Below are 14,041 nucleotides of genomic sequence, written 5' to 3'. Positions count from 1 at the left end.
AGTCCATAGTCAAATTTTGCAATTATCCCAATAACCTTACATAGTAGCGTTTTATTTCGCAGTGCAAGATCAGGCATCTATTTAGTCATCATGTTTCTTTTCTCTCTCTTAATCTGGAACATTTTCTTAGCTCTCCCTTTTTTGTTTTTTGTGAGGTTTTTTTGTTGTTGTGGGGTTTTTTTTTTGTTTTTGTTTTTGTTGTTGTTTTTGTGGTACACAAGCCTCTCACTGTTGTGGCCTCTCCCGTTGCGGAGCACAGGCTCTGGACGCACAGGCTTATGGCTCATGGGCCCAGCCGCTCCGCGGCATGTGGGATCTTCCCGGACCAGGGCATGAACCCGCATCCCCTGCATTGGCAGGCGGACTCTCAGCCACTGCGCCACCAGGGAAGCCCTGTTGTTGTTTTTTTGACAACAGTTTTGAGGAATATAGGACAGTTTCATTTAATAACTTTTTCTTTTAATCTTTTTTATTGAAGTACAATACACATATAGAAAAATTCACATATCTCAAGGATACAGCTTGGATATTCACAAACCAAACATACACATGTAATCAGCTTCCAGAAAAAAAAAAAAAAAGCAGAACATTTCCTGCACATTGCCAATCTCCCTTCATTCTGCCGTCTAGTCACTGCCCCCCAACAGTAACCACTATCCCAACTTCTAAGAGCATAGGATATTTTATGCAATGGCTTTTAAAGGAATTTTCACAAAAGTGGTCTTGTCCTTCTTCAATCCATTCCACACGGTTACCAGAATGAGTATTCTGCAACTAAAATCCTATCATGCCACTCTCCTTTTAAAAACTCATCAGTGGGGCTTTAAATGTCACAAATGGTAGGATTTCCTTCTTTATACCTGAAGAGTATTTTGATTTTTAAGGAAGGTTTCCTGGAGGAGATGGGGCTGGTGCTAAGTTGAAGCATGATTTGACTTTGAATTGATTGAGAGGAGAAAGCACCACTGTGGAAGTCGGAGGAAGACCAAAGGGGCCAGAGATTGGTCAACCATTCATTCCACACTGGATGATACTTAAGAAATGTCAGCCCTATGCTGTGTCAAGGATAAAGATAAATAAGACACGATGATCACAAGCCAGAAATCTGGAATAATGCTCTTGCCTTCACATTTCACAGGCTAGTCCCTGCTCTTACATTTAAAAGTAACCTCAGCGAGGCTTCTTCTGACCCTGCCTCCATTTATTTAATTTTTTAATTTTTAATTTTTTTGTGGTACGCAGGCCTCTCACTGTTGTGGCCTCTCCCGTTGCGGAGCGCAGGCTCCAGATGCGCAGGCTCTGTGGCCACGGCTCACGGGCCCAGCCGCTCTGTGGCATGTGGGATCTTCCCGGACCAGGGCACGAACCCATGTCCCCTGCCTCGGCAGGCGGACTCTCAACCACTGCGCCACCAGGGAAGCCCCTGCCTCCATTTAACATTGCATCCACCCCAACAGTTTCCATCTTAGCCCCCCCAATCACCTTCATTAGTACTCACCAAAACTTGCAATGTTATTTGTCTACTAATTTCTTGTTTTTGTCTGTTTCTGTCTCAGTCACTAGAATGTCAGCTCCATGAGGGCAGGACCCAGTCATTTGTGTCTCATTCACTACTGTATCCTTGGCATTTAGCACAGGGCCTGTCACGTAGCAGGCCCTCAATAAATATTTGTTGAATGAATGAATGGCTCTTTCTTTTTTTTTTGCGGTACGCGGGCCTCTCACTGTTGTGGCCTCTCCCATTGCGGAGCACAGGTTCCGGACGCGCAGACTCAGTGGCCATGGCTCACGGGCCCAGCCGCTCCGTGGCATGTGGGATCTTCCCGGACCAGGGCACGAACCCACGTCCCCTGCCTCGGCAGGCGGACTCTCAACCACTGCGCCACCAGGGAAGCCCGAATGGCTCTTTCTTAAGAGCAACTCACAGGCTGGGAGAAAAATGTAAACAAATAGTTGCAGTAGAGCACGGGGGTGATATGATATGTACAGATTGCTGTGGGCACATTAGACTAGGAACATTACAGCATGGTGGTTAAAAGCAGTCACACTAAAGTGGGATGGCCAAGGTTCAACTTCAGGTTCTGCCATTCACTCACTGGGTGACCTTGAGTAACTTTCTTAACCTCCCTAAGATTTAGATATTCTAGTAATGACCATGTCGAGGATTTTTGTGAGAATTAAATGAGGTTTACTGCATGTGCAGAGCCTGTCACATACTGATGCATAACAAATGTTAGCTGTTGTTATCAAAGGAAGACTGGGGCTCCTTAAGAGCACTATTCAAAACTTACATGAATTAACATATGCAGAATGAAAAACAAAACCAAAAACGGTGGACTCTTTTAAAAAAGTCATTCTAGGGAGTTCCCTGGTGTCCTAGTGGTTAGGATTCTGGGCTTTTACTGCATGGCCCGGGTTCAATCCCGGTTGGGGAACTGAGATCCCGCAAGCCGAGCAGCATGGCCAAAAAAAAAAAGTCATTCTATAAGATCAGAATTAACCTTTATAAGGCAAATAACACTCCCTCTCAGTTATTTCACCAAGATTTCCACATCTTTTCTTTTTGGAAGAAAGGTAATAGATTCTTTATAGGAGCCCTGGTTGGAGAACACTAGGTGATGCCGTACAGATTAGGGGGTGAAGGTCCTGTTTTCTTTGCCACTAGAGGGCACCAGTCAGTCAAGTCAATCTCTACCTGTCGTGAAACTATAAGAAAGCTCTAGGAAGCTATCTCTGCCATTCATTCTTTGTGTTGTAAGTACCCACTATGCACCAAACATTATAGTAGCTTGTATATGGTTATGAGAAAGATCTGTTGTCCTTCTGGAATTTATAACCTTGAGCATGTGTCTGAGAGACCCTATTAGACACGGGGGGAGGGGTGGAGGGTGGGGTTCAATTTGTGATTTGTTGTTGTTACTGATTATCTTCCTGCCCTTGGCCGTGAGCCCATGAGAACAATTACTTAGTGTTTATTTTGTATCAGACAGTGTGCTGGTTGCTGAGGATCCAGGGATGAATAAGACACAGTTGTAACCTACAAATAAACAATGTCTTACCCGCTGAGATAAAAAGCCATGAGACAAGTTCCATGGAATTTGAGTTCCTCTGATGTGAGTATGGAGTCTTAAGTACGCAACTCATTAACACACTAGGCTGTGAGCTTCCTAGATAGGTATATGTTTATTAGTCACCCATCTTAGGGTCATGGCATTGTGAATATTTAGTATGAGTTTGTGAGTTGATCTGAGTCCAGAGACAGGCTTCTGGTCTGGGTGCCAGGTGTATGTTCCAGTGACTTAGGCTAGGGATCTGCCATCTTCTGGGTCAGGGTGGGGCTATGATGAGTCTATGTGGGCGAAATGCTTTGAAGATGAACTTTCTGCCTATTTGTCTACTCACAGCCTTGCTATTAAAAGTGTCAACATCATCTCCCACGTTTCCAGGTCAGCAATCTCCCTAAATTGAATGGTGGAAGAGGGGAAGTCAGAACCAGTCAAACACCATCCTTTGGGGAGGAGGGGCTGAATTGACTAAAATACGCTCTAATTCCAGTGGAGTTTAGTCTCAAAACTGAGGGAATAGAGTTGGGAGGCTAAGGAATGATTCTTTAAAATACTGAGGCCTCATCTCTGAGAAAAAATAACAACAACAACAAAATGAAGGGGCTCTTTCATTGTGGATTGTGCAGAGTGACTTCCTTCTAAAGAGTACAGTATAGAAAGGAGGTAAAAGGAGTAACTTTACAGTGGAGAAGAGTGGCTGACATATTCTGTCAGCCAGGTGACTGAGGTCAATATCAACACTACGTCGTGTTGATATTATGTGCTCTTGATATGATGTGATGAAAATATCATTTTACTCCTGTGATCTCCCCTTCAAAACCCCAAAACTCCAGTTTAATCATGAGAAAAACATCACAAATTCTAACTGAGGGACATTCTACAGTATCCTTGACTAGTACTCTTCAAAACTTTTAAGGTCATCAAAAACAAGGAAAGTCTGAGAAACTGTCACAGTCAAGAGGAGTCTAATAAAACATGAAAACTAAATATGGCATCTAGGATAGGATCCTGGAATAGAAAAGCGACTTTAGGTAAGAACTAAGGAAATGTGAGTAAAGACTTTAGTCATTAATAATATATCAGGGCTTCCCTGGTGGCACAGTGGTTAAGAATCCACCTGCCAATGCAGGGGACACGGGTTTGAGCCCTGGTCTGGGAAGATCCCACATGCCACGGACCAGCTAAGCCCGTGTGCCACAACTACTGAGCCTGAGCTCTAGAGCCCGCAAGCCACAACTACTGAGCCCGTGTGCCACAACTACTGAAACCCGTGCACCTAGAGCCCATGCTCTGCAACAAGAGAAGCCACCGCAACGAGAAGCCCGTGCACTGCAATGAAGAGTAGCCCCCCGCTCGCCGCAACTAGGGAGAAGCCCTCGTGCAGCAACGAAGACCCAATGCAGCCAAAAATAAATTTATTTAAAAAATGATATATCAATATTGGTTCATTAATTGTAATAAATGTACTACACTAATGTAAGATGTTAATAATAGGGGAAATTGGGTACCAGGTATATGGGAACTATCTGTACTATCTTCTCCATTTTTCTATAAATCTAAAACTGTTTAAAAAAAAAGTCTATTTAAAAAATGGAGGGGGTGGTATCCAGAAAATAACTTTGCCATAAATTTTTTTTTTTTTCTTGCGGTACGCGGGCCTCTCACTGTTGTGGCCTCTCCCGTTGCGGAGCACAGGCTCCGGACGCGCAGGCTCAGCGGCCATGGCTCACGGGCCCAGCCGCTCCGCGGCATGTGGGATCTTCCCGGACCGGGGCACGAACCCGTGTCCCCTGCATCGGCAGGCGGACTCTCAACCACTGCGCCACCAGGGAAGCCCTGCCTTAAATTTTTTTAAAAATAAAATTTCCTATTTATGGATCATTTACCATATGCCAGTGATAAACTCTGTACATGGATGATCTCATTTAAATATTTACAATTGTTTATTTATTAGGCACAATTAACCCTCTTTTACAGAAGCTGATGAAAAAGGAAGAGGTCTTATAATGTAAATGATGGAGCAGGGGTTGGTACCAAGGATCTTTCTGATCCCCAAATTCTAAGTGTACGGAACTCTCACAGTATCCTGGCTTTTCTAGGAAACGTTCATGGAGTTATCATAGGACATGCCTTCCAAAGAGAAAGGGGTATTCTAAATCATGGGGATTGAAGACCTCTACATCTCACTTCTGCCAGGATTATCTTAAAAGTCCCCCAGGTCTAAGTTGGACTTTCAAGCCGGAAAGATCTGTAGGGGGTCAAAGTTCAACCAAATACGCCATTTGACAAATGGGTAAACTGGGGGATAGCTAGAGCATTTGCCCCAAATCACACAGAAAAGGGCCAAGAACCCAGGTTCAGTCTGTATTATTATTTCTCTCCTTATTTCCTACAACTCCCTCTTTGTAGTTAAGAAGGGAAGTATTAACTGACCTATCTGCCTTCCCCATTTCTCAGATGGGAAACTGCCCCCCAGCCCCCTAAGTTGGTGACACACTGCTCTCCAAGGACACAATGGCATGAGGACTGGACCTGCAGAAGAGATGTCAGGAAGCTTGTTTGCACCGACAAAACCCACATTGGCAGCACATCCTTGTCAAGCACCTACTGAGTGCGGGGACGACGGACTGTGTGTCATGGCGCGGGGGGCGGGGGGTTAGGCCTGCAGAGGATCTGGGGCTCGTAGGATGACTGCGGGAGGCCAGTGGATACAAGTAGTGGGGAGGAGGGCGATGACAGCTCTAGGACAGAGGTCCCTTCCGGGGCGCGCGTTTGGAACCGCGGCGTCAAGCCGCACAGCCGTCATTTTGGGGCCAAGGGCATCCCCTGCGGCCACCCTCGACCCCCACTGCCACCCTCGACCCCCCCCACTGCCGCTTGGCCCTAAGGGCGGGGGACACTCGCCAGGCGTCACAAAGCGCCGCCACTGCGCGGGGCGGTGGAGAGGAGGCAGGGAAGTGGGAGTAGTGGGAGGAGTGGGAGGGGGAGGGGGGAGGAGGAGGAGGAGGAGGAGGAGGGAGAGGAGGGCGGGGGAGGGAGGGGCGCGCGCACGCGCGTCGCGTCGGGCCGCCCGCCGCCGAGAGCCGCCCTCCCTCCCGACGTGCGCCCCTCCTCCCACTCTCCCTCCCTCCTTCTTCTCGGCTCCGTCGCTCCCGCGGCGCGAGGCGCTCTTGCTCTTCTCCTCCTCCTCCTCCGCCGTCGCCCCTCCCCCCGCGCAGCCGCCGCCGCCGCCGCGAGACCCCCGCGTGCCGTGCTCCCCCCCCCGCGCCCTTCGGCCCCGCGCGCCCTTCGGCCCCGGCGGCCCCGGAGGAAACGAGAGGGCGAGTGAGCGCGGCGCTCCCGGGCCGGCTCGGCCCCGTCCGCTCACCATCGCCGGCCCTCCGCCGCCTTCCTCCGCTTCCACCTCCTCTCCCCCCCCCCGCCAAGTTGAGGCCCCCTCCGGGGGGGGGAGGCCCGGGACCCGGAGCGAATTTCTCTAACTCTCTCCACCTTTCCCCCACCCGGCCCGAGTGTGAGGAGAAGGGCCCGGCCCGGCCCGCGTCGTGTGTGAGGAGGAACCGGGCCGGCCCACGGGCCGTCTGGGGCCTGGTCCGGGCCGCCGGGCGTGTGAAGACAGGGGCCCGGTGCGGGCCGCCCGAGGGCGAGCGGAGCGGAGGGGAGGGGCCTGGTCCGGCCCGGCCGGTGCGTGAGGACTGGGGCCCCGCGCCGTCGCCGCGATGGCCCAGCAGCAGATGACCAGTTCGCAGAAGGCCCTGATGCTCGAGCTGAAATCCCTTCAGGAGGAGCCGGTGGAGGGCTTCCGGATCACCCTGGTGGATGAATCCGACCTCTACAACTGGGAGGTTGCCATCTTCGGACCCCCTAACACCCTCTACGAAGGCGGCTACTTCAAGGTACCTCCGACCCCATCTCAGACCAGGCTTCCCCAGGTGGAGGCTGCCGCTTTCGGTAGTTTTCCCGGCCGAGAGTGGGAGCGCGGGTGAGCGGAGGGGGCTGCTCACCTCGGCAGCTCCCTCCCCCCATCGGTGGAGGCAGGAAGGCCTCGCTCGCTCACCAAGTCCCTTTTCTTTGTCATGGGGGCGGGGGCGGGAGGCCAGACTGCACCGGGAAATAGGAAAGCCTCTTTGGCTAGGGTAGTGGCTACCGGAGGAGGAGGGCGGTCTTTGTTTTGTTTCACCAGCCGAGGGTGTACGGAAAGAGAGGTGGTCTGGCTTTCCCCTCTCGTCTTCCCATCTCTGCGCCGGCTGGAACTACCCCAGAGGGCAGAGTGACCTGCACTTACGGGATTGGACCTTTTTTGGGGTGGGGTGGGGGAGGGGTACCGGCCTGTCATTCCGGAGGCTGCCTAGTGGCCTGACATTTGGGGGTTTTGATGGGCTTCTTGCATACTGGTGGTTCCAGCTTCGCATTCCAGCGGGCGTTAATGGAGAATAGGAACCCTAGGGGTGCTAAACAAGGGTGCCTGCATTTTCTTGCCATTAGCCACTTGAGGGAACTGTAATTTAGCCCCCTTTCTGTCCTCGTTTTGTATTTACTTCAGTGGTGTTTCAAAATGCCCTTTGTCCTCACCCTGCCACCAACTTTACTGCCCCCGCTCCCCTCACCCCCCGCCTCCCATGTAGAAATATCCACAGAGGGCGGTACATGTTATGTAGAGAGAGAGTTTCCCACTTTAGGGACACAAAATTGAAACCTTTCGCTCAGATGGTTAACTCTAGCAAATGGCGGGGGGGGGGGGTCTTACGGATGAAAAGTATCATCTGAGGTGGGATGGTTTCGCAGAGTAGGACCGCTCCTTAACGACCACAGACATTGTTTCTGTTGTTTTCCAGGATGTTAGAACAGTGGTTATTATCATTCCTGAATCCAGTAGTTTCTTTATTCCAAGACAGATAACTTGGAGATACTGAGGGGTTTTTCTTTTTGTTTTTATTTTACCATTTTTTAAGGGGCAAATCACAGGTTGAAGGTCGAATGCTTTAAATGGTGGGGGAACAGAGAGAGGAAAAGAGTGCTTAGGAATTCATTTAATTTAATTTTTTGTTTCCAAAATTAAGTAAAATAGGGCTGTGAGTCAGTCTTGGTTTGTTTTGAAGGGAGGGGCTATCTTGGCAAAAGTTTTAAATGAGTATCTTAGTCGTGTAGTTACGTGTATTTTTAAGGAGTACCCAATTACTTTAGTTTCTACTCCTCTAAAGGTAGAAGCCTCAGTTTCAGGCTTGAAATTGGGTCTATTTTGTAGAAAATGTCAGGAATTGATAGGGGAATGTTTAATATTCATGTCTCCGATAGTCACTAAATACCTAGTTAAAAACATGTATTCAGTGTTTAGAATATCGTGTATACCAACTGTATGCTTCATGTTTTGTGGTCACCGTACGCTGTACTCAGATGCAGATACTTGCAAAATCTACTGGCTAACTTTAGTGAAATGAAGTTTAATTTCCAAAAAGTATCATTGTTTGGGACAATCAGTAGTCAAGATAAATGGATACTAGCTAGAATGATCTTATTCCTATGCAGTTTGTTAAAACAACAAAACAACAACAAACTGTACATGGAAGGAAATAATGGGTTAAAAATTGTAATATTTTTGCTTAAGTAATTGGGAAGGGAGTGTGGTGACCCCTCTCAGTTTGGAATAGGTAGTTTGGAAGGAGGATTCCCTGTAGTATACACTGATTTAAACTAACTGCTTTTTAATTTGTCTTATTTAAAAAGAATGGTTTGATCTCCAATTTTGTTGCGTTAGATATCTTAATCTTTTTTTTACCTTTAATTGTGACATGTAAAAAAATATATGAAAATTCTTAAACAGGTTTAATGTTTTAGTCTTGTGTAAGAATTTTGGTCAGTTTTGTTTCTTCTGCTTTTGGCAAAGGACTTTGGCTTTTTATACCAAAGTTCTTCGTTGGAAAAAGGCAAATTTATGGTCATGAGCAGTTGACACTGGTGATAAGTTTAAAACCATTGTTTTTTATTTCACTGCTTTTGTGAAACAAGGCTTTTAGTGTGTTTCACTACAGCTGCAGTTAAAAGTTGGCACAGACTTTTCTGTACTACTGTTCTCCCTTATCAAATGGGGGTCCTTGAACATTTTATATAATTTATCAATATTTTCAAGTTAAACTCTTTTTTCTATTTTGCATTACAGTTTCCGAAGGCAGTGGGCTGCCAGTCATTCTTTAAATTTTTCATAACGTAACTCCTTTACTTTTTACATATTAATAGGCTTCTAACTGATCTTTTTCATCATGAAATAGTTGGTTCCAGTCTGTTTTAACTGTGGCATCTGTTGTAGTAGAGATTTGTGAGACCTGTATTTCACAAATTTGTTTTTTCATCCTATTTTTCTTTTTTAAATATCTTGAATCTGTATGATTCTTAGCTTGGGTGGGCAGGGGGAATCTAGATATATGATGGGCAAAGGTAGTTTCTTGTGTCTGATTTTCTGCATGTTATAAACTCTTCTTTGGCTTCACTATCTTTTTGTCTAATTTCTTGATCTCATTATTCACCCAGTGAATTTCTTCGCTGCTTCGAATTTTTCCTCTGGGGTCAACCATTATAGAACATAAAGTAGGAGATGACTTAGAACACCCAGAACACGTCTGAACTTAATTTTGCTAATGTGGAGCAAGTTGGAATTTTATTATGTTACTGGAAGAATAACTTGTCGATCAAGTGAGCAGTTAGTGATGACTTTTAACACGTTCACCTCCGTTCCTTTAAAAAGAACTGTCTTTTCAAGTAAGTCCTGATAATGATCATAACTTAGTGTGGGGGCTTTAGTATAGAACCTCCTTGGAACGCCTGCATTATTTATCTAAATGCACAATAGCAGTGAGTCTAGATACTAGAAAATGAGAGTGACTCTTTCATGATAGGAATAACGTTGAAGTTTAAGTGATGCAGAATGTTTAAAGTATTGCAGTTTTTGTAGTTTTGGTTTTATTCAGTAATGTAAGGGAATGAAATATAGGCGTGTTTCTTTTTTGGATAACTCCCAACTAATAAAATTTAGGAAGTATTTGTGATATACTCAAAGTTTTCCTTAATAGGATCTTCTTCATCAGACTTACCGCTTTGTTTTGTATTAAAGAAACTCTTCAATAGTTGTTTTTTAAAATAAAGGACATGCATTATTTTCATTTGTTCTAGAGTAAATGAATGTATTCTTTGCATGCCACCCCCCCCCAAAAAAAAAAAAAAAACACACCAAACTACCAAACTTAACCTCTGTGCCTGGCAATGGTCTTCAGATTATATATAGCACATTCTATTTTATGACTTTAAAATTCTTAACATACAGTTGAAACAATTTTTCTAAGCAACTGTTAGTCTTTTTGGTGTAGGGATCCTTTTGAGAACTTGATAAATTTTCTTCAAAAGACAATGAGGACACAGAAAGTAGTTTGTATGCATTTTCAGATGGTTAACTGACCTGTTAAGAATCCCTCTTTTGGGACTTCCCTGGTGGTCCAGTGGTTAAGACTCCGCCTTCCAATGCAGGGGACAAGGGTCTGGGAACTAAGACCCGACACAGCCAAATAAATAAATAAATATTTTTAAAAAAAAACAACAAAAAAGAATCTCTGTTTTAAGGGATTGGATTGGCAACTTTAAAAACAAAATTAAACAAACACCTTTGACATTATAAAAGTATTGCTATTTTTTTAGAAAACAATTTTATGATGAATCAGTCAGTTAAAATTTTCTTAGTTTTAAGTTTTTCCTCAGTTGCTTTAAGAACACCTCTTGGGCTTTTAGCTGTTACCTTTTCTGGAAGCTGAACTTGTCTTGAGTGCTGGGTGAACTAAAGCAACATTGTAAATGGAAACGTGGTTAATGTCCAATGGTTTGGGGCACTAAATGCAATTTTAGTCCCCTATCCCCAGCCCCCACCTCTGGCAAATATAACACCTCAGTATTTCATAGAGTATGCTTTTACTGTATTAAGTTGATTCCAAGATGCATATTTTTCTAGTTTCACTTCTCAAATTTGGAATGAGTCCATGAAGTCTTAGAATTGCCATCAGCCAGCTGACACTAGTGACCTAGGTGTAAGAGACCCTTCCATTGAAATCTTCTAATAAAATTTTTTTAAATGCCAGCATCAGTGTCTTAAATTTGATAAAATAAGGATTATTTCTTTTTGAACCAAGGATTTGTGTCCTCAGTACTTTTTGCTGCTTATTGATTCCCCTTTTTCAGAGGTTTGTGTTCGTAAACAATATTTATCGAACACACATCAAAGGCAAGCACTGTAGGAAGTGTTACTACCTTTTAGTTAGTAAGGAAAAGAATTCGGACATTGATAACCTTAGAGCTTTTATGAATGATCTTCATAAAAATCTTTGTGCAGACTTTGAAATACAGAAATGTGAGGTGTAGGTGTTACTGACAGAATTGTAATGGTAATTAAAATCAGAGTTTTAAGGCCAGTTAGCACATTGGTCAACATAACCACAGTTTGTCATGATGAAATGTTCTGTTTCATCTTTGCAACTTAGTATTAGTGGTCCTAGTCTAAGGTTCCAGAAGAATCTGTTGGAGACAGGTGAAATAAAGGAGATCACTAAGAAATTGGCCTACTTCTGCTAATCTAGTTATGGGAAAATAACAGGAAGAGTTACAAATTCAGGGTTTACGACTATAGAACTCCATCTTGCTGAAAGGTCCTATTTAAAAGTTTTAATTCTTTTATGTTCCTGAAATTCTTTTGAACTGTTTTGTGTACAGCTACATAGATATCCAAATAAGACTGAGCTGAGCCTCTTTGAAAGTGTTTTGTCAATACAGAATTAATTCATTTCAGCTTTATTCAGAGAGAAATTGTTATTCAGAGTTGTATGCTTAATGTTTCTTTAAACTAATTGATTCTGAGGTGAATGGAATGATAGATACTAAATTGAAGAGAGAATTTTAGTTTGGATTGCCAAGGTTTGATTTTACATAAATATTCTTCCATATGAGAATTGGAATATTCAGATTTGGGAATATGTATTTAAGATAGAAAATGAATATCCACTTTAAGCACCTTTACTTGATTTGTTTTAATAACAAATATAAAAATGTTTTTGTTACAATCCAATAAATTAAATTTCTGTTGTAAACCTATTGGTAAGGTAAGTAGAATGAGCACTTAGAACATGCTAAAACTCTGAAGGTCATATCTAATTGCAGATACACGCTACTATCCTTATTACAGTAATATAGATATTAGTAGCTAACATTTATTGAGTGCTTACTGTGTGCCACATACTTTAAATAGAATATCTCATATAATCCTCCTGTGAGGTGTGGCTGCTATTATATATATATGGAAACAATCATAGAGTTTGTTTAACTTGCTCGGGGTCCTCAGCTAGAAAGTTGTAATACCAAGCTGGACTACCAGACTGCTTGACTCTAAAGCCTGTGTTATTCTCTTGGTGAGATCTTTTATCTCTCAGGATGTTGTTTGAAGGTATAAAAGTGGAGTTTTAAGAAAATAAAATTTATGGATGAGACTTCCCTGGTGGTCCAGTGGTTAAGACTCTGTGCTTCCACTGCAGGGGGCACAGGTTCGATCCCTAGTCGGGTGACTAAGATCCCATATGCTGCATGGTGCGGTTCAAAAAAAAAAAGGAAAAGAAACTTTATGGAGCATTTGAAAAGGAACTATTTTTATTTTAAATTTTATAAGTTTAAAGGTCACAAGGTAATTGTCCCTTCAAATTATGGGGAGAGATTGTTATGACTTCAGCTTATAACTGTTAAATTCACTGGAAAAATTGGATTTGTTGTTGTTCTTGGACTACTTGGATTAGAGAGTAACAAATCATATTGCAGAAGGATTTTTTTTTATTGGCAAATTGATTCCTTTAATAGCAACTTTCTCATTACTTTAAGGGGAGAGTGGGAAGGTGCTAGAGTTGAGAAATATGTCTAAAAAAACTAATCTTGAGGTTAGAAATGATGATAAAACACCTCTGAAGTGATGGTGGGAGATCATAGCGGGAGTTAAATTTCTTAATACAATATTGGTTTATGCTTTTTTTTTAATAGATCTTTATTGGAGTATATAATTGTTTCACAATACCGTGTTAGTTCCTGTTGCACAACAAAGCGAATCAGCCATATGCATACACATGTTACCATATCCCCTCCCTCTTGAGCCTCCCTCCCATCCTCCCTATCCCACCCCTCTAGGTCATTGCAGAGCACCAAGCCGATCTCCCTGTGCTATGCTGCTGCTTCCCACCAGCCAACTATTTTACATTCCGTAGTATATATATGTCGATGCTACTCTCCCTTTGCCCCAGCTTCGCCCTCCCACCCCATGTCCTCAAGTCCATTCTCTGTGTCTACCTCTTTATTCCTGCCCTGAAACTAGGTTCATCAGTACCATTTTTTTTTTCTTTTTAGATTCCATATATATGCGTTAGCATACGGTATTTGTTTTTCTCTTTCTGACTTACTTCACTCTGTATGACAGACTCTAGGTCCATCCACCTCACTACAGATAACTCAATTTCGTTTCTTTTTATGGCTGAGTAATATTCTATTGTATATATGTGCCACATCTTTATCCATTCATCTGTCAATGGACATTTATGCTTTTAAAATAATAGTCTTAATGCTTTTCCAAGTATATTTAAGCACCATAGGAAACTTAATCAGTGTAAGATTAAAACTTACTTTGTTGTTCTTTCAGTTGAGTCTGTTAACTGGTATTCCTTTTTTTTTTTTTAAAGGGAACGCTGTTTATTTATTTATTTATTTTGGCTGTGTTGGGTCTTCGTTTCTGTGCGAGGGCTTTTCTCTAGTTGCGGCAAGCGGGGGCCACTCTTCATCGCGGTGTGCGGGCCTCTCACTATGGCGGCCTTCCTTGTTGCGGAGCACAAGCTCCAGACGCGCAGACTCAGTAGTTGTGGCTTACGGGCCTAGTTGCTCCGTGGCATGTGGGATCTTCCGAGACCAAGGCTCAAACC

The 14,041-nt window shown here is 43.7% G+C and overlaps 1 protein-coding gene across 1 annotated transcript in view; it reads left to right on the top strand.

Moving 5' to 3' along the window:
- Window positions 1–6,319: 6,319 nt before the first annotated feature.
- Window positions 6,320–14,041, top strand: part of UBE2R2 (ubiquitin conjugating enzyme E2 R2) — a 94,405-nt gene continuing 86,683 nt past the window's right edge. Inside the window, exon 1 of the mRNA XM_004275089.4 lies at window positions 6,320–6,958. Coding sequence (XP_004275137.1) covers window positions 6,782–6,958 — 177 coding nt within the window. The 5' untranslated portion in view covers window positions 6,320–6,781. The remainder of the gene's footprint in view (window positions 6,959–14,041) is intronic.

Source organism: Orcinus orca, chromosome 6 (assembly GCF_937001465.1).
Source record: "Orcinus orca chromosome 6, mOrcOrc1.1, whole genome shotgun sequence".
NCBI lineage: Eukaryota > Metazoa > Chordata > Mammalia > Artiodactyla > Delphinidae > Orcinus > Orcinus orca.
This window is presented reverse-complemented; position numbering and strand designations above follow the sequence as displayed.